Raw genomic sequence first — 19,993 nt, 5'->3', positions numbered from 1 at the left:
CCTTTACAGTAATGCCCAATCCTGAAAGACAAATGCACATTACCTGCTCAACAATAACTGTAATTTGTACCTTTAGAGAAATACTTTTAAAAATGAGCCAAAGTCAATCAAAAACTCAACTGATCATTATTTTTTTTTTTTCCTCAGAAGTGTAAAAAACAAAAAAAAACACTTAAAAAAAATACAAATTTGCTTGCTCGACTATGAATGGTCTCAAGGCAAAAAAACCACAAAACAAACAATCTCCATTTGCAAACCAGTCCCTCATCAGGAAAAATAAATCTACTGAGTGGCATATTGCATATACAATTTCATTTATAATCTTTCTTTTTGAAGAAAAAAAAAGGGGAAACTGGGAGAGACCGGTTGGAAATTGTGTCCAGAACTACAAAGTTGTCTTGTCTGGTGAAATAAATAAGCCCCTTCCTTCGCTGCAACTATTTGGCTGGTCATCCGTTAAAGGTTCTGTTAGCATCTCTGACAAAACATTACAGAAAAGAAGAAGAAAAAAACCAAAAACAAACAGACATAACATGATCTTAAAGCTATAAACAGATTTTGCATAATGTCTCTAACATTAACATGACAAGCGTACATTCCACAAAGATGCTTGTGCTGGAACTGTATTCAGAATTTCTTTGTGGCTTTTCAATAATGACGCTCGGTGATATCGCCACGTCAGCCGTCCTCAAAGGATCATCTTTCTCTTTGGACTTTGAAAAATTCCAGCAAGAGCTCATGAGTGGCTGATGCAGCCATCGAATACAAACAGGCAACTGATTCGAAATCGTTTTCATGAATAATTACACAGTACATCTGCCACCCTTATCAATAGTCACCATCAATACCTGACAATTTGAGCCAATAATAATAATAATCTGTAAGATTTTATACATGTATATAAAACAATATTTAAAAAAGATTTATAAAACTAAATGATACTGTGTTTAAAGGTTGGACTCTACTCTCTATGACTCTCCACTAATAACCAGGCCGCGTGGTCCGTTCAGACATTGGAAGCGAAGGCGTTTCAATTTGGTCAAGTCCTAAATCCTCCGTCTTTAATTTCCTTCTTTTCCTTACATGGAGGATGCTGCTGTCAGTACTCCGTACTGTGCTAATGTACCAAAGTAAAACAGCGAATCAGTGAATAGCTATGTGTGTTCTATAGACATATCTGTACCCAGCAGTGGTGATGCAATCACATCAGTCTTATGGCTCACAAAGTAACGAGATGGACACAAATTGATCCTGCGGAAAAAAAGTTAACCAAGTGTCCCCGGTTCCCCTTTGTTCAAATCAGAAAGGCTGGCAGAGAAGAAGGGCCAGTGGCATTACAAAGAAGTACCAGACAGGATTGCTCCTTTAGTCCATTGCAGCAGAAAACCGTAATTTTTGAGGGGCCAGCAGTCGTGGATAATATCCAGCTCAATCAAGAGACAAGTGGAAGTTGTCCGGGGAATTTTCCCCTACGTGATAGATCATGAAGGACGTCCGTCACTCAAACCGATATCTCGTAAGTGGTCCCACCGACGCCGGTCACCTTCTTCACCCCGCCCCCTGGTTTGGATGTGGTGTGATTGGCCAAAACTGGGCGAGTAGTGAATCTGATTGGACAGCCACCAGGAAGGGAAGTGGAGGGGAGGAGTGGTTGGGGGAGGCATATTAGGGATGAGGATAGAGAAGAAGGGATGTGGAGGTGAGTGGTTCGACTTCACAAATAAACAAACAAGCACAAACAGCAAAACATTGATCTTGTAAGGCATTTGGTAACAGAAGAAGTAAAAACTGGACACGGACAGAAGTAAATAGCAACATGGTTAGGAATGTGTTCACAGAGCAAAACACACACTGGCATGCTTTTAACACTGATCCACGCACACTAACACCTGACCCAACAAAACTTTCATACACATATCCATCTGTCAAACATCAAAGCATTAGCATAAACTGGCTGTAAACCATGGAAGAGGAAAAGGAAGACTCACACAGATCAGGGAGGAAGAGGAGGGCTGACATAAACCAGGGAGGAAGAAGAAGAGGAGGATTAGGAGGAAAAGGGGCAGGAAGAGCAGCAGGCTGACGGATCTGGCGACGGATGACTACTCACTGTGGAGCCTGTTGCCCTCCTCCAGCTCCTCCCCCTCCCAGCACAGTGCCTCCTCCGGCAGGTCGAGGCTTGTGCTGAGGCCCTGCCTCCCCACTGTAAGTTAGGGACTTGCCAAGGGAGAGGCCTCGAGGTGGCGGGGAGACAGGGGGCTCGAGTGAGCGAGCCCCAGGGGATGAGGATAAGGAGGAAGGGATACGAGGACCTCGGGTAGAGGAGTCGTGGTTATGCAGGAGCAGGATCTGGGTCTCATGAGGCCCAGCAGAGGAGGCAGGTGGAGGACTGACAGCACGCAAGTAGGCCCTGTGAGGGGAGGAGAAAGTGGCAGAGCCCTGGAGCAGCTGCCCCTCCCTCTGCTGGGCGATCTGAGCTGAGAGGAAGGGCGACATATAGCCCTGCAGCGGGGCACTGGGCGACCCCACCTCAGGCTGGCCTGTTCTAGTAGCGAAGGGAAACGGTGCATGAGGCTTCTGCGGTGACAGCTCGTGGGCGGCTGACTCGAACTCTGGGCTCTCGGATGGAGTCAGTAGGCTGTCATAGGACAGGCTGCCATTCCGAGGTGTCTGATTGGCCAGGCTTTTGTAACTGGTGTCTGTGGTGCCTTCTGATTGGAGCGTGGCCAGCGGGTTGTGTGCCGTGTGTGCTGAGCGCAGGCTGGAGGAATGCGAGCCACCAGTGGACAGAATGAGAGAGGATGGGTACGAGGTGTAGGAGCGCCCAGTCAGGGAGTAACCTGACATGCCCCCCGACACCCCCCCAGTGGTCCCGCCAGGGCCTCCGGGGCCCTCCCCCCTCTCCCCTGCCCCTCTGCGCACCCCTACACCTCCCCCCACCACTGTGGCCCCGTCCAGGCTGCTCGGCTCTGAGCGATAGCTTGGCTGGCGGCTGGACTGGAGGATAGAGGAAGATGGAGAGTCAAGACTTTCCCCACGAATCATCTGAAGAGAGGAAAAAGGAGGAGGACAAAGACCAAAGGCAGAGAGGGTAGGGAAAAGGTGCGATGAAGATGAGAGTGAAGAAGGGAGGAAGAGAGACAAACATCACCATGTTACCTCAGGAATATATGACCCAACACAAATAAATGTCTGGAAAAACTTTACATTTAGTCTCTGTAATTAGCATTTATAAGCAGTATAAATATTTTTTAATGGTTTGTAACACATCACAGTGTAGTTTTAAGCAGCTATAACAAGATTTTTTAAAAGTGTTTATTAATGCGCACTATTCGTCAGCAATTTTACATTATTGAATATTATTCCTACTGTGTTGCCCACAGGAGTTGTTAAAACACATTAATAAACACTTATATCCGTTTGTCAACTACATTATAGTGTGTTATTGCTTTTATTAATTATATGAAATAATTGTTTGTAGACTGCTTACAAATGCTGAATATGGGGACTTAAATTAAAGTATTGCCCAGCTCTTCTGCAAATTCTACAAGAAAAAAAAAGAGAAAAGAAAAAGTGGTAGGGAGTTGGATGCTTGACTGGTGCTCTACTCCATCATCACACTACTGGACTGGAAGCATTGACTGGCTTGAACAAGCACAGACACTGCATGTCAAAGACTGTGTATCAACACATGAATGGGAATAATACAAATACATACAGTACATGAACTACACATTCCAGTCAATGCAGTCTCAGGGGGAGGGGAGGATAGATCCACTCAAACACAGAGACAGCCGAAGGGATACACACACAGATGACACTCGCTGAGACTTACTGATCGATCGATGGCCACTGAACGATCAATTTCAAGTAAAAACAAAAAAACAGGGGCATGGAATTAACCACAGAGGACATCAGAAGGGGGAGGGCACAACAGCCACCAGACCATCTGTTGCAGTAATCTTTGGGTATTTGTTTGTTCTGTTCTCTTCATTTCTGGTGTGTGTGCAATGACGATACAGCAGCACATCCCTTTGGCTTTTAAAAAGGTAAAAAATAAGGTTGCTATATTATAATAAATAAGGTAGTGTGTATTTAAAAGAATATACTTCTTATATATACTGATATGGATCTGTGTTTCCAATCAGACAAATACATATGCTTAGCTTCACACTCAGCTCACTGTTCATTTAATAAGTTTAATAGGCAATAAATACATAATGGTATGTTAGCAGTCGATACCTAAAACCTTGAGGATTGTGCACGTGTAGACTGACATGTACCTTGTTGGGATGTGTGAGGGCAGTGTGGTTCCTTCCTGGGCTGTTGAAGGCCGGTCGGTACTTGTACATCGACGGTGTTGGTGGAGCGTCAGTCAACAAACTGCTCTCTGATTGGCAAGAAACCAAAAGTGAAAAATGAAGAAGGCGTGTGATCAGAAAAACAAACACTCGGTCTGTTTACATAAGAGGGAGAACACTTCAGATGCCTGGGCTGCACCTGAGGACAACACTCAGATGTTGACATGTCAGATGACTTGCAAATATGTACATGTTCTTATATTTGTGTGTGTCTCACCCTCCGTGTCAGCACGGGGCAGGCCAGGGTAACGCAGTTCTGGCTTTGGAGGAGGTGGAGGCTCAGCGTCAGCCGACTGGCTCTCCATCTGATCGAGACTGCTCTTGGACTAAAAGACAGAAAAGTAATGAAAAGTCTTTCCAATCTATAAAAAACTCATAATTTCATATTCTATAAAAAATAATAGTGGCTGTAACAGAGGACTAAATGCCTGTGGCCATAAAAACTTTCTAGAGTCATAAAAAACAGTTTCACAAACTTTTGTTTAGTCTCATGTTGAGACTATTTTTAGTCTCAACATGCTGCTGCTACTGTTCATCGGTCAACTACAGCAGTTGTGAAAAGAATAACAAAAGAAAACTATGTATGAGAGAGATTCTATTGAGTTCTTTTATCAAAAACTTTCTCGTGCAGATTGCTTGTTTTGTGTTTCTGTGTTTCTGTGGGTTTAAGTACCACTCACCCTGGCACTGTGTCGGTCATTCTGGATGCCGTTGTCCAGGACCTTGGCTTCCAGCTGGGCCTCACTGAGAGGCGGTCGAAGAAATGGCGGCTGTATCTCCACAGAAGGAGGGCTCCGCAACCGGCCCATGTATCTGTGGGGAGGACATTCACATACATTATAAATCATAATTAAAATGGTAAAAGCATGAACCAGTATATGGCTATTTTGACCAACATAATTTAGCACAAGCAGCCACACACACACTGAAAGGCTTGTGCTAACTGAAGAGACAAGTGAGAACAATAATTGTGGAGGGTGGAAAAGTGAAGGGGAGAGAGTCGTGGAAAGAAAGAATAAGTGCAAAAGGAATAAGTGTGGGGAGTGTTAAAGGAGGGGAGTGAACAGATGAGCGAGGGGGGCTGACCTGGGGGCCTGAGAGCTGCAGAGCACATATGAGATATTCCTCAAGCAACCGTTGGTGAAGGGGTTCACACCACCCCGGAACTTTCCTGTCACCTACAGTGAAAGAAAAACAATCCAGTTTACATATATGCCAACAATAATGAAAAAATACAGAAAAATAAATGTCAATGATGCAGGATGTGAGACACACAACTGACTCTTGTATGTACCTGTTCATTTGTGGTCCTACCGCGGGCCACCAGCACTATGTGGAACCCAGTCAGGCCAGCAACTGGTACAAAAAACAGACCAGCCACACACATCACAGCCATGCTGCGAGGAGAAGGTCAAGGAGATCAAGCAAACAAAGATTTATAAATTAAAAAATTGGGAAAAGAAAGTTCCATTAAATGTTTTGCATTTTTATGACTGCACTGTGCCATGTGAAGGATACGTGACAGCAGCATGTGGCGTATCAGGCTGCTGGCGGTGGTGTAGGACATAAACCAGGCCAAATCCAAATACGTCCATGATGTGGGTGGTAAGTGATAGCAGGAAAAGGAAGAAGTAGCGATAATTCCTCCGGCCAATGCAGTTGTTCACCCACGGACAGTGGTGGTCAAAATCCTGGGAGAGCACAGCGTCAGAAGACAAGAAGGTGTGAGCACCAGTTACGATATGACAGAGAGGAAAATGATGGTGACAAGCAGCTGCTAAACACATATCAACATCACATGTGCACATGATTTCTACCCCCATAACTCACACATGACAAACAGAAAAGGACAGATGTAGGTTAAACAGACAAGTCACACAGGAGTGTATAAAAGCTTACGGTGAAAATAAGGTATAACTCATAAAACTAAGAAACATTACACACACTTAGTGCTACTGTGACTTAGAGGCATTCGTTTTCACATTCATATCTTAATAATTATAAAGCCAAGCAGAAAAAAGTTCCACTATCAATAAATGAAAAATACAGGAACAGCAACGAGAACCTGAGAAAAATGACCCCAGACACTGTCACCCTGTTTCACCCAGTGTCCTTGTTATTGAAATGAATCATTTCTTAATTTGAAAGCGTAGTACAGAAAGGTGTGTGTGTGTGTGTGTGTGTAGGTACCTCCACACAGTTGTCGCAGACTGAGCAGTGTGAGCAGCGCGGCGGGCGGTAGAAGCGGCAGGTTGAGCACCACTTCATCCGCACCTGGATGCCTTTGATCTCCACTGTCTTATAGAGCGGAGCACGGAAATCATCCTCTTTATCCTCATCCTCTTCCGCTACAAAACAACAGACACACACACACACTGAGCCCATAGCTGCATCATAATACATGATCATCTCCCAGCATTGTGCTAATTCAGTAAATCATTACAATTTCTGGTGTATTGTGGTCATTATTGCTTGTTGCATGCTTATATTGATTATTATATTATTATTATTATTATGTCTGAATTTACTGTGTAATGATTACTTAGAAACTAAGGACAAAGACACATCAGGAGAATGACATCAACGCCTCTGTTACCTCTGGGGAAGACTCCAGGGTCCATAAAAGTGGCCATGCAGAAGTTGGCGAGGGTGAAGAGGAAGATCACAGCAATGTAGACGGGAATGACAGAGGAGAAGTACTCTGATAACCACGGGCACCTGGACAGCAGGAACAGTGAAGGAAACAAAATAACAGTTTGACATATTACTGCCATAAATAACTGTCTTTCAAAGCCTGACAAAATAATCTTGGCCTTTCTAAGACACAAATAACGTGATCAACACAACTGCTAATAAGCATTTTTGCAGGACAATTTGCACCCAAACATTTCCAGTGAGGCTGGAAGATGTGGCCAAAAATAGAATACTAATTGTAAAAGGGGAGCTCACAGGTGTTGCTGGGAGGAGGGAATGTGTGCTCTGTAAACTTTCTCTATACAAATATAGGTTAAACACAAATAAGAATAGACATTAATTTGTGACCCAACTGTGTGTAAATATGTGAGCCTTTGGCACCTGTCAGTGTGTTTTGGGGTAAATGGGAGACAACCAAGAGACACTCACGTGAAGCAGAAGAACAGGGTGGTGGATCCAACAAGGAAGAAGGTGGCTGCGGACACCGGGACATATCGGCTGGGTCGAAATGGACGGGGAGGAGCAGAAACTGGGCCACCTACTCCTCCCCCAACCCCCCCACCACTGAAGCCCGGCATCAGAGACAGAAAGAGAGGGGAGGAAGAAAGAGAGAGAGGTAGATATCTACTGTCTACCTACTGTAAAGTGTGCTTGACGGGTCAAAATAGCAAATATGGCCTTTGTGTGGGAGGGGTCATGACTACAGACTGGAAAAGGAAACCAACACTATGCAAAGCAGCAGCTCAATAGAAACATGAGAGAATCTCTCTGTCACCACACAAAGTATCACCCAGCACTGATATAATCCCTCAAAATACAGAGATTTCTTATTTTCATATAGGAATATAAAGCTCTACTTGCGTGTGTGCAGTTCGTAGTAAATATTTGTGTGCATAATTTTTATAGAAGCATATAAGAGCAAAACTTTACAAGAACAATGTGATACAAAAATATGTGTAGGTAATTCATAAATATTTTTTATGGCTTTGATGCAACTGTACACATAAATCTAACCTTCGCTGCCCCCTGGCACCAGTGCAACCCTTACACTGCCGTGCGTGAACAATTGGCGCAATGTAGGTTTTTTTCCAGTCTTAAAACTCTGTGTTTACATAATGACTGCGTGAGAGTTCTGATTATGCCGATTTGAGAAAAATTAATATGAAAAGAAACAACCAGGAAATAAAAAAGGTAGTGGCTGGAAAGCCTGCAGGCTGAGAGCAGAAGCACATGGAGGAGAACAGGCAGAGGATTGAGCGTAGCAGCTGCTGATGAACTTCTGTGATTGTCCCGAGAGGGCTTATTTAGGCACTGGGTGGGTGGAAGAAACTGAGGATGGTGGCAGGAGGGACAGTTTCAGCGTTTCAAACCAAGACAGCAGGGGAAAACAACTAAACTCAGCATCAAACAAAAGTCCAGCTGGAATCTATTTTTTATGGCTGCTAAAAACAAAACAAAAAAATGATTTAAATGATGCCCATCCTTGCCTTTACCAGTCAAAAATTCCCAAGATAAGTCCCCTGGATCTTTTGAGACCCCTGCCTTCAGTCTTTGTGTCAATATGGGGACAAAAATCAGCTCATTCCAAAAAGGAGCCCCGTGTATGTCACCAAGGTGTCAGTGCGCTTGGCTCGGGCTGCATGTAGAGACCTCCGAAACCTCCAAATTGTCTGCAGATAGACCTCTTTTTCCATTTTGTATCTCAAAAATAAAGTCACGTGCAACAGTGATGTTATGTTGGCTGATGCATTGTAGTCCTTGTGTTCTTTTTCCACTCGTCTTCTTCCCCCCCCCTGGCTCAGTGAGCTGCTAGATGTCTCTGTAAAAAGACAAAACAAAGAAAAACTTGTCAGTGCCGGCCAAAACATAAGTAGATCGCAAATAATTACAGCTGAAATTAGTACTTTATCAGACTAATTGGCAGCTATTTTAATATTCTGTGCCACTTCTCCTGTGGGACAGCAGGTCAAAAATCTTGGTTGGACAATAAAAGTAATTTTGAAATGACACTTTTAATTTATCAGATCATTTGTTATTCAAAAAATCTTTGCAGATTAAACCTTTAATACATCAGAATTTCCCCATTGTACATATCTATGGCCTTACATTGACAGAATAGAGAACAAAAGTACCTACAATAATATCATGTATGAAAATGTTTCACTTTACATTTGTACACGTCACCATCAAAGTGTATTTTCTTTGTTACGTTACAAAAGGCAGAGTTATCCAGGAGAAGCTCTGATTTCACAACAATCAGGGTGACTAACCGACGTCTCACTGTTCTAAAACGCTTGCGTTATTCTGTGTGTGACTGTACATTTCCCACCATTGCTCAAAAAACAAAGTTGTTCAACAACCTGCTGTTGTTACACAGACAGCTGTCAATTCAATGCCCCCAGGTGGTCAAACGATGGCCTTCCCACTACTGGAAATCCAAACCACCATGGAGACAACGATCTGTGACACACACACACACACACACACACATGCGATATGCAAATTCCTCTCTTCTCCGGGTGAAAAACTAGTTCGTGCAGTGTGAAGACACTGACAACAGACCCGGAGTAACAGTGTAATCTGATAGTTGGGACACACCTCTTTTCAGCAGTCACCAGTATTAACAAATACTGAGCGGTGGTGGCCGTGCTGAAGTGTCAGTGTGCCCGCTGTTAATCATCTCATCTGCCCCACAACAAATCCCCCATCGACTATAATGGATGTTAATCCTAAAATCTCCGTGTCGAGTCCTGTCTGTCATGTCGCTGCAACACACTGCAGCCCCAGAGCAACGTCGCGAATGCAATCAACTCGGAGGGAAAGTAGGAAAGTAGCTAGTCAAGTACTGACACTTGACTAGCTGATGACTTTATAAAAATCCTTAACATTTGACTTCCTATCACTTCATCATTGAGCCATTGGTTCTAACAGATCGGGCGTTGAATAACAGGCCAGGGCAGTGCTAGGATCCAGTCAAGACAACACGAACCCCCTTTAAATTACACCAAACCTCTTTAAGACTAGTCAACAGAGGTCGTGATGTTTTACTTCAAACGAACTAATAATGAGCGATCAAACCGCGACACATACTTAATAATCAGTTAGCTCTTACCTAGCCTCGAAAGTTTTTTTGCGACACCGCTCAGTCCTTTACCACAGCTAAAAGAGTTAGCTAACGTTACCTGGCTAGCATGGTGCTTTCATACTCGCTTAATCGAAACGTTGCCACTGACTGGACACGTGTGGCTACTTCCGGATAAACAGTCACCACGAAGAGCGGGTAAGGCGAGCACATAATGCCGAGCATGCGAATTGTCTTGCCTGTAGGGTGTGGGTCGTTCAGGTCCTCCTTGAGTTAGCCGCTAGCAACCTAGTTAGCTCGCTGGCTAGGCCGACGTAGGAATCCCGGAACTGGCCCGTCGTCCCTCAGGTGGGATGAGCAGCCACTCAGAGAGAAGGAGGTGTGGTCTGTGGAGTCGGCTCAAACACCGTGGATGGTGATTGGTTGTTGGAAAAAATAACAGTAGTGACCATAGACTGTATATATACTATATACATAACCAACAGTAATTTGTTACATAGAATAAATAAACAATATATAACCTTACTTACTTTCTGTATACATTTCATATACATACTGCACAGTATATAAACTTTATATACAGAATGCACATCATATACGTAAAGAATATGGAGTGAATAAAACGTAAACAGATGATATTGAGTACCTAAACTTTGTGTGCAGTATATACCGTATACTAAATTTATTAAAAATATATATTCAATATATACATTTTATGCAAAGGATATACAGTCTATGGTTGTGAGCCACTGTTTAACACAAAGTTAAAGAACTATCCTTAAATAATACAGATTTAATTAAAACTAGTAACACCAGCTGTGAGATAGTGGGGTAAAAAGTACAATATTTCCCTCAGAGGGGAATATGTACCAAATAACATTAGCATAGAAATACTAGTGCAAAGTATAGATACCTCCAAACTGTAATGTTAGATTCTAATGCTAGACTTTTGCTCTACTTTTGTCTGAACAGACATAATGACCACGACAGGATGTATTTCTCCCACTTTACAGACATCTGTTTGCACGGCTGGATGAGGCTTTTCTAAACCTACTGTGATCCTGCAGCAGTAAAAACCAAAGAAAAGGTGTGGAACATTAGGTACTGGTCTAAAATATGAACAGATACACAGTGCAAATATAGGATAGGAAAATACAACATTTTACATGAAATTTTTTATTACTCATGAAAAAGCAATCTTTATAAAAATCACTAAAATAATTCCCCGAACCCATAAAACATCCCCTGCCACAAATTACATCTGTACAGTGTTGATAAAATGAGGTATAATTTAAAGCAATGACCAAATTCAACTTTTAAATCTTTTTCAACGCCCCCTGTAGTCTGTACAAAGCAGAAACAAGACAACTAGGAAACAAAATCCAGGTCCTCTGGTACAAACAAATTCTCTGAAAGATATCCTACCGAACATCAGACCAACCTCTCTTGCTACCGGAGTCATTTTCCCTGAAGTGTCATTTCATTTCATGTCCATGAAGCGAATATCCATGATAAGCAGAGTGTGTCTGGGCAGTGGTCTGGGTGCTGGGGACAGCACTTTCATTACCTGTGCTTGCGTGTCCACATTAGTCACCACAATGAAGCCACACACAGGGCTCTCCACTATGCCCTTTCTAGCCCCTTCCTCTCCGTCCTCAGCACTGCTCACGCTCAGCACATGGTATGTGAGGTCTCTCCCAGGTGTCACAGGCACCAGCTTCAACTGCGTGTCATCTTGAGACATTCCCAGAGGCAGGCATGAATCTGGGATGGATGGTGCCCCGATCTTATAGATACGGACATCTGAGAAACGCACCTCGTAGGAAAAAGGGTAGTATGACACGCCACGGAAGCCGTAGAAATACTCGCGGATCTTCTCATCCCGAGTATCCCGCCTACACTCCTTTGAGCGTTCCACCACCCCCCCGGACTTCGGTAGGAGCACAACCCGCACAAAGTGAGGGAGGTCTCGTTTGAGTTCATTGTACAGCCGCTCATGATCCAGCACCAGCACCACATCCACCTGAAAGGCAGAGGCACAATGGACCAGAGCCTGGTATCCAGAGCCCTTCACCCAGCCACAGGTGTTGATGATACAGCCTCCCACGCTGGCCTTCCTGTTCACCTCACAGCGCTGGGAAAACACCTCGGCCAAGCATGACGTCAGCTACACAACATGAGACAAGAACAGATTAAAGTGGGCAGAGAGTAACACTTGCCTGATGACAAAATGGAACAACTGGTTTCGTAATGTTTGTTACAAAGTGTTCTGTGTAACTCACCTTGTTGTAAAGTTTGATGTTGGTCCCTGGTGTGGTAGAGCCAAAGTGGTAGACCAAAGGAGCCTGGACTGAGAAACCCTCCTCCACGTCTGCCGGACGCTCAATGCACAGTGCCGACACTGTCCCAGGTACGGACACCTGAGGGAGAAGAAATGTTCCATATACCTCTTATTGATAAAATCTGTATAATGGATATCCACATAAAGCCTGTGGCAATTTTAGAAAGCTACTTTGAGAGCAACATCTTACTTAAGTTACAAATAGGTGCAACATCATAAATGTTCTATAAAACAAATGCAGGGCATGATGTAGTTTCATTTTACATGAATTTCAGCTGATTATTCATATTATGATGCAAGACAGCCTATGTCAATGTTAATTATGATAATTCCAAATCCTCTTACCCCACTCTGTCCTACGTCCAGTTCCACTAGCGTTGGCCTCCTGCCCACCCTTACAGCATAGCTTAATAGCAACCGACACACTGTTGACTTCCCCACATCTGTGGGTCCGACCACCATCACCTGAGGGATTTATGATTATTTATTATTCAATGTCAATGCAAGATACATTTAACGGGATTTTAAAATATTACATAAAGGCCTTTGGATGCAGTAGTTCCTTTTCCAAACCTACCCTCGGACCCCTCTCATTATCCCGCTCTGCTTGTTTTCTCATCTGTTCCAGGGCAGCATGCGTGTTCAGGTAGAGAAGCATGGGAGTCTCTTTGGACACATAAGCCACCTGTGGTGATGAGGGAGAAAAGCTGGTTATTTGAGCCTCTCATTCATCAAATGTCAAACACACAAAGTCACACAGGTTTCAATGTGATACTATATGCCACTGGTTTAGAAAAACACTAAAGTATTCAGGACAGAACCCACATGGAACCTTTCCCATACTGACATAGTACCCTGTTGAGACCTGCAATCAACATCTGTCTCAGGTGATCTGATCATAGCTGGAATGCTTCTTTCCCATGTCTCAGGTGATAAACACATCATGCATAATTTCTGTTCTCAAAGACCAAATGACGTTGTTTTATCGACCCTCCTCCCGAAGCTCACCTCTGGCTTTCCATAAAGGTTCACACTGCAGCCTTGCCAGGTGAAAACGGCGATCTTAGAGCCTGGTCCGAATACATACTTCTTGTTGCGGTTCAGCTCTGAGCCAAACACCTCAGCCATTCCCGTGAGGAGCTCCAGCTCAACCTGCTCTGCAGCCTCTCCAGCCTCCACCTCAAACCTAAGTTCGGTCTCTTTCTCCAGGTCAAACCTGGCACCGACCTTCCCAGCTGCCGGAGCATCTTCGCTCGTATTTTCCACACCCTCTGTTGCCATGACTGATAACAGAAGAAAAAGTACGTGTTACAATTTTGATTTAAAATTAACTATTTGACAGAGTAATCTGTAAATGAATAGTGAAAATAACTCATTTTGCCCCACATGCATATGCAGTATTATAACAACACGATGAAACTCTCAAATACTGAACAGCAATATTTAAGTCGATGTAATGCGTGTAATGAGTGATTGTTGACATAAAAGTTTCAAGAATATTAACAGATGGTTGACAAAAGCTGTGCAACAAAGTTCTACTATACTTTTAATCCTTTATTTAACGAGGGAGTATCTTAACATACACAACCATGTGTGTGGTTCTCTTTCTCTCCCTCTCACTCACACACACACACACACATCTACATAAATAAATGAAACACTACAGTAGCCCCAGTTTGTGCCTGTTGCCGAAAATGTTACACGAGCTTACATTTTAAAACCACGAATTCCTCGTTTGTTTACTGAATAATGCCTAACTTACGAAAACCTGCAATCGTTTAACTAACGTCTTCAGGTCCTAAAGTCCGACGCGTTAACTCAACTGTCAACCAACCTGAGACAGTGAAGTCATGTGTTGAACATTGACCAAACCAAGAGTCATCTAAAAGATCCCCACTGAGCGACAGGATAATGAAGTGATCAGAGACTCCACTCATCAGTCTCCTGCAGGTAGAACCAGACAGCGCAGCTTGCTAGCAGTTAGCAGGCCGTGGCTAAACTAGCCATGCTAATTTCAATAGCTACGGCGTTACGGCTGCCTACAAACACTTGTATATTAACTACTCCTGTGCTATCGGGGGGATGTTTATGAGCTTGATTAAATAGATGGTACTTACGGACTGATGTCATGCCTTATGGTGGGAAAAAAATAGGTTCCTCAACTCATGAGCAACAGCTGCTGTGGCTGACCACGTGACGATGACGTCACGTCCGTTATAACCTGCACGTCAGTCCTTCACGTTTCCATCAACTGAAAAAAAAGAACCTATAATTTAAGTCTCGGAACAAAACGTTGGAAATAATTGTAAGTAAAATATTTGTTTGTTTAGTGCAAAATTATCTTTGTTTATAGATAGTTTATATTGTGCAGTAGTTGATTGCTTAGTAAAGTTAAAACGGTTTGATTGACGAGAATCAACTTCAATCCGTGATTTGGTTACACGTGCTATATACTGAGGCTTTGGATGTCACAGAGTCGATCAAAATGAAATGCAACGATCATTTTCTTATTCATTTGGATCCCAATCTAATTACTTGTTTGTCAGCTCGTCCTGGGGCCTCAAGTGACAAAAAGACTACAAAAAAAAAATTCATGAGACTTAAGATAACATTTAAATGCATATACATATGGACATATTAATACATGCATTTTGGTATGGAGCAGGTAATAAAATTAAACAAAGCAGTAGATGTTTGTCATTATAATCTGCAGTGCAGCAGCAGCATACGCAAACGTGTGGAACCTGTTTTTGTACCAAGTAGGCCCACGTGATTTTCATAAAACAGGACCAGAACATTTTCTGCTCAACTGAAAAAACCCAAAGCTTTGACTGCAACACATTTTGGTCAGAATTACCTTTATAGACAAACTTAAATATTATCTGAAAGGCCTCCACTCTCGAGTGTTGAGGAACTGAAGCAAAACAAGAAATGTATAAATTGTAATGTTGTTACTGAGTGACAGCATAATTCCTGAAACTACAGAACTAACATGCAACATGAAAACGACAGTTTTGCTTGAGTTAAAAAAAACCTTAAAACAATAAATCTACACACACACACACAAACAGTGAATCAATTTTATTTACCAAAAAACAGACATAAAATCACAATAACCATTGTGAAACAGCGGGGAAAGACAAACAGCAAAGTAATACAACTAAGAAATGTGTTGTGTCAGAGAGGCTCCACTAGGTGTCAGAGTGTATCCAGAGGATGTGAGCTGTTGGAGCTCGGATCATCAGAAGAGAGACTGAGAACATCTCCTTGGTCGCTCCTCGTCATTCTGCTTCCACAGGGCCACATCTCCTGAACTATTGGCAGCAAGAAATTCTTTGTTAAACTCTTCCTTCACAATGCACCAGTTCTTAAAGTTACCAATGAAAACATCAGTTTAATTTGTAAAAAAATATTTTTTTTTGTGGTTTTCTAAAACCAATTCCACACATGCAGGAATGAGCAACTAGACACTGTGGACTCTATTTGATTTTCAGGCCTTCTGATTTCATCGTATATGAGACTGCACAATAAGAACTCTGTTGGATAAAGCCGAATGGCTGAAAGCTGACTTTGTCATGAGCTCAACTAACAAACAGTTAATATCTCCATTGGCAATGGCTGGTGACTCAAAATGCTAAAATATGAAAGGAAATCCATGTTTAGGTTATGATATATGGCTCTGGGGGAAAATGGAAATATAGATAAAGCCACCATGAATCAAGGCAAATAATCAACAACACCAACTGCTTAAAAAAGTATCCTTGGAGATGCTGCTAAAAATAATTAATATCAATGAGTAAATGTGTTTTGTGTGCGACTTATTTCAGTAAAGGTATTATACTGAACAATAAGATCCTCTATTTTAAAGTAATGTATTGCTTTCTCAACTATCATTTAATTCTGGACTACAGTTGTCTAACTGTGAAGTAATTTAAAGGGAGTTTTTTCCCCATCTTAGATAAGTAAGATAAGTAAATGATGTTATCAGACAGCTTTGACACAAACCTTCACTGGACATCTACTCAGCCTTCAGAGCCTCCTGCAGAGCAGTAACTACAACATCTGGTTGAGGAAACTTCAGCTTACGAGGCGGACCCTTCTTTATTCCAGTCCACAGAGATGTTTCTGCAAGACATAAGTGTGTCAATGGTAGGAACAAATTGTGTTACTTCTAATGTTTAACAAAAGGATAATAGAATACTAGTAAAAAACCAATGCCTTCAAGACTACGTAAGACGTGCTTAAGTAGTTAAAAAGTGATGTGCCAACCTCTAAACTCTAGAGCAAAGTAATCATCATTTTAACACCATTAACACAAGACAGACGTTATGCCTAATTATAAAAGATGGCATTGTTTGGTGAGAACTTTGTCTCTGGTGGATTCTCTGCTCTCCTGGTAAGCACAGCCTCCTGTTGACTGCATGAGCCAGGAGAGATGCTGCCCCTGACCCTGGCTTACTACAAGCTCTGACAGATGGGATTAAGGTAAGCAGTGGCTGCCAGCCCCTCGCAGTGATGGAGTAGCAAGCCGTTGGGCAGTAGCAGAGCAGAGTGGATGTGGTGTGGTGTGATGTGATGTGAGGTTTGACCATGTTCTGGATGTAGGAAGGGCCTGAGCAATTCGCAGCACTGTAGGCAAGTACCAGTGCCGTGAATCGGATTGTAGCCACCACCGGGAGCCAATGCAGGGTGCTTTATTCACCATTGTAAACCAATCTCAGATTTACAGCTGATGTGAAACCTTTCATAATTAGAACCCAATCAATTTTGTGTTGGGGCTTTATTGAATTGTATGAAAAATATGTTTTATTATTTTCTGGCCAATTCTCAAGTTTAAGTTAACAACCCATGCCAGTATTTACCCTTCCCGTCCCATTTTGCTCCGGAGGGTCCACAGACCTCGCTGTAAACTATTTTCAATTGGGTTATTCACTGTAAAGTGAAGTTGGCGCAAAAAAAATAATTGTCTGAAGGTTGAAGGTCTGTGATTGTACTGAGTAACTGGGCCATTGTTTCTGGGAAGACACATTGTTTAGTAATATTTTTTACATTTTTCTTTCAAAATTAAAGTAAGAAGTGGTTGAAAAATACTGTGTTTCTGTTCAGTTTGGTGAACCAAATGCCTTATAACCACGACAAATGGTTAAAAGCCCAAATATGGAAACAGTGACACTTGGCAGAGGAAGAGGGTTTCCCCTCAGGGGACACCACTTGGTTGACTTATTCTTGGATTTACCCTTTTTGTCCTCCTCACCTTTACCTCCATCCAGTAGAGTGATCTCAAAGCTGTTCCGGCGAGGTTTCTCTGGGTTGAGGATCACAGTCAGTCCAGGGTGGGCAGCCAGGAGGGCAGATTTCACTTCCTCAGCATTACGCCCATACACTCGTCAGCTCTTACTGCCAGGAAAAACCAAACAACCATAAGGTGGACATCTGCATGGGCAACTCAGATTATGCATGAGGTGTGTCGATGCTTATGATTCATAAACTGTATCAGTATACTGTGTTTGATTACAGGTACCTGTAGGTTACAATTCTTTGTCATAGTATACTACATTTATTTATGATACTGTATATTTCACTAACAAGTTCAGACGATCTATATGCAGTGAACAAAAATGTAACCATGAATATAAATGTGGTCTTCATTGTCTTAGCTTCACAACGTCACTTAATGAAATGAAAAGCAGAGAAGAGTGGTTCATACCCTGCGTGTGCTGTATTTAGGCTACTATTATATTAAATATATATATTATACTGTATTTGTCCCATCATAGTTCTATTCTAATAATAAAATGTTTTACGCAGCATAATAAACTAAACCACAATCTTCCCAGTTCTCAAGTGCCAACAACAAAGTGTCCTGAATGGGACTGATTCCCGTCCAGGAGTACATATAATCCAATTTTTTAATACAAAACCTATGGTGCATCGTGATAGTTTAAAAGCAGCGTGTGGTATTTTGAATAAATGACAGCTCTCTACATTAAAATACTGTGCGTGAATACGTTTGTCAGCATCACCAGTGATGCATTCTGTAAACACAAAAGGAGGCAAAAGTAATACTTCAAAGTTTCTTCAAGTTTGGTAAATTATTAATGTATAACTTCGCTTGTGCTGAAGCACTCAAACTAGGGGTGCGTTCATAAAAAACACATGGATGAGTTTGTGCAGCATCACCAGCATCCTGATTACCATGGTGACAGTTAGTTGTTGGGGGGGGCATGTTCATTCTGGCATGTTCATCATTCTGCCCCCTTTTAGTACTAAAACTAGCCATAAATAACAAATGCATGAAGCGTATGCTATTGCAGGGTATGATGGGTAATTGTTTACCAGTGTTCGATGAGCACCCTGTGTCCTTCCTCTCCGTCTCCTCTGACCTCCTCCTCTTCCTCCTTCTCCACGGATGGTTTCTCCTCCTCGGACTGAGCCTCCGCTTTGCGCTTCGTCCGTCGACGGCCTGGACACAACACGTGTTGTTACTCGTTTGTCTTCTTATTCAGAAACTGGATCATGCGTTAAAAACAAGAAGTCATCATTAAATGTGTCCAGGTGGAAGCTCGACTGTTAGCTCGACTGTTAGCATCGAAGCTAAGTCTGTGACTGAGGCGGTCGAACCAAAACATGAGGGGGACGTCGGTGCAACGACGGTTATAACACACTGTACCTGTACATTTACTGGATTTGTCACACAGCTCATTTCTATTCTGCAGCTTGAACACAAACAGTGAACACAAACAGAACACCCCCACCTGCTCCGGACGCCATTGTTGTCACTAATGTTTGGCGCGTGTGTGGACTCCACCAATATCCGTGTCGCAGGGGGGTTTCAGGAGGCGGACGGAACCATCGTCGGGAGGGATTCTTCTGAGGCATTTACATCGAGCCGACTTCAGATGTTAGACATCACATGACAGAAATGTCAATTCACACATTTTCAGTATGCATTTTGAATAGACAAATCGTCTGAGAGCTGAGGTGGGAACACTAGACGGAACGGAAGAAAATCAAGGATGTCTGAACAAATGAGAAAACAGAACAATATGTCACAATACACATCAACTACTAGATAAAATGAAAAGAACTTGTTTGTTTGTTTTTTTTCAATTTGTTGTTGGGGGTTTTTTCTTTAATATTGACTGAATGGGGCCACCACAGTGATTTTGTTAAAAGAAAAAATCAGCAGTTTAATTAACCATAGACAATATAGTATTCACTAATGTAAGCACACCCTTTGACAACATAGATGTTGCCTGTGCTTATTTATCATCTCATAAGATCTCAATCAATTTGATAGATAGATAGATAGTTACTTTATTTATTCCAAGCTGTTAAATATCGGTTGGTGGCAACACCCATAGTCCCTACAAAATACAGCATTAAGTGGTTGGTTTTCTTCCAAGGAAAACACTTTTTTGGTCTCATGCCTTGTCATCCCATTCAGCTAAAACCCAATTGCGCTTTGAGATCAACCACTTTCTGGATATGTAATGGCCTCTGTAAACATTGGAA

The 19,993-nt window shown here is 42.4% G+C and overlaps 3 protein-coding genes across 6 annotated transcripts; all 3 read right to left on the bottom strand.

Annotated features, from left to right (window-relative positions):
• Window positions 1-109: 109 nt before the first annotated feature.
• zdhhc5b (zinc finger DHHC-type palmitoyltransferase 5b) lies at window positions 110-10,377 on the bottom strand. 3 transcript variants are annotated; one of them, XM_035650115.2, is made up of 12 exons: window positions 10,238-10,377; window positions 7,485-8,874; window positions 6,958-7,079; window positions 6,552-6,709; window positions 5,880-6,052; window positions 5,656-5,758; window positions 5,448-5,539; window positions 5,042-5,174; window positions 4,579-4,687; window positions 4,284-4,390; window positions 2,111-3,045; window positions 110-1,607 (listed from the first exon to the last, which is right to left on the bottom strand). In XM_035650115.2, exons 2-12 carry the CDS (start codon window positions 7,631-7,633, stop codon window positions 1,502-1,504), a joined length of 2,187 nt encoding a protein of 728 aa, XP_035506008.1. In that variant the 5' UTR covers window positions 7,634-8,874; window positions 10,238-10,377; the 3' UTR covers window positions 110-1,501. The 3 variants fall into 3 exon arrangements, with proteins under 3 accessions (XP_035506008.1, XP_035506009.1, XP_035506010.1); XM_035650116.2 differs by lacking the exon at window positions 10,238-10,377 and adding an exon at window positions 10,168-10,191; XM_035650117.2 differs by lacking the exon at window positions 10,238-10,377 and adding an exon at window positions 9,416-9,438.
• Window positions 10,378-11,297: 920 nt separating this feature from the next.
• clp1 (cleavage factor polyribonucleotide kinase subunit 1) lies at window positions 11,298-14,728 on the bottom strand. 2 transcript variants are annotated; one of them, XM_035650126.2, is made up of 6 exons: window positions 14,596-14,728; window positions 13,487-13,761; window positions 13,056-13,163; window positions 12,824-12,943; window positions 12,420-12,557; window positions 11,298-12,304 (listed from the first exon to the last, which is right to left on the bottom strand). In XM_035650126.2, the coding sequence occupies exons 1-6, from the start codon at window positions 14,606-14,608 to the stop codon at window positions 11,618-11,620; spliced, it is 1,341 nt and encodes a 446-aa protein (XP_035506019.1). In that variant the 5' UTR covers window positions 14,609-14,728; the 3' UTR covers window positions 11,298-11,617. The 2 variants fall into 2 exon arrangements, with proteins under 2 accessions (XP_035506019.1, XP_035506018.1); XM_035650125.2 differs by lacking the exon at window positions 14,596-14,728 and adding an exon at window positions 14,313-14,431.
• An 816-nt stretch (window positions 14,729-15,544) lies between these two features.
• On the bottom strand, window positions 15,545-19,389 carry selenoh (selenoprotein H). The gene is made up of 5 exons (XM_035650127.2): window positions 19,234-19,389; window positions 18,815-18,941; window positions 17,733-17,875; window positions 16,484-16,603; window positions 15,545-15,792 (listed from the first exon to the last, which is right to left on the bottom strand). The coding sequence occupies exons 1-4, from the start codon at window positions 19,355-19,357 to the stop codon at window positions 16,497-16,499; spliced, it is 501 nt and encodes a 166-aa protein (XP_035506020.2). The 5' UTR covers window positions 19,358-19,389; the 3' UTR covers window positions 15,545-15,792; window positions 16,484-16,496.
• Between the last annotated feature and the right edge of the window lie 604 nt (window positions 19,390-19,993).

Source organism: Scophthalmus maximus, chromosome 9, assembly GCF_022379125.1.
Source record: "Scophthalmus maximus strain ysfricsl-2021 chromosome 9, ASM2237912v1, whole genome shotgun sequence".
In the NCBI taxonomy this organism is placed as follows: Eukaryota; Metazoa; Chordata; class Actinopteri; order Pleuronectiformes; family Scophthalmidae; genus Scophthalmus; species Scophthalmus maximus.
This window is presented reverse-complemented; position numbering and strand designations above follow the sequence as displayed.

Coding starts and splice junctions, on each gene's coding strand:
- zdhhc5b (XM_035650115.2), bottom strand. CDS start 7,633: ATGCCGGGCTTCAGTGGTGGGGGGGTTGGGGGAGGAGTAGGTGGCCCA. Junction 4,688..5,041: donor ATGACCGACACAGTGCCAGG/GTGAGTGGTACT, acceptor TCTGTCTTTTAG/TCCAAGAGCAGTCTCGATCA. Junction 4,391..4,578: donor GCCCCGTGCTGACACGGAGG/GTGAGACACACA, acceptor CTTGCCAATCAG/AGAGCAGTTTGTTGACTGAC.
- clp1 (XM_035650125.2), bottom strand. CDS start 14,415: ATGAGTGGAGTCTCTGATCACTTCATTATCCTGTCGCTCAGTGGGGAT. Junction 13,762..14,312: donor ACATGACTTCACTGTCTCAG/GTTGGTTGACAG, acceptor TTCTGTTATCAG/TCATGGCAACAGAGGGTGTG. Junction 12,305..12,419: donor ACATCAAACTTTACAACAAG/GTGAGTTACACA, acceptor CATGTTGTGTAG/CTGACGTCATGCTTGGCCGA.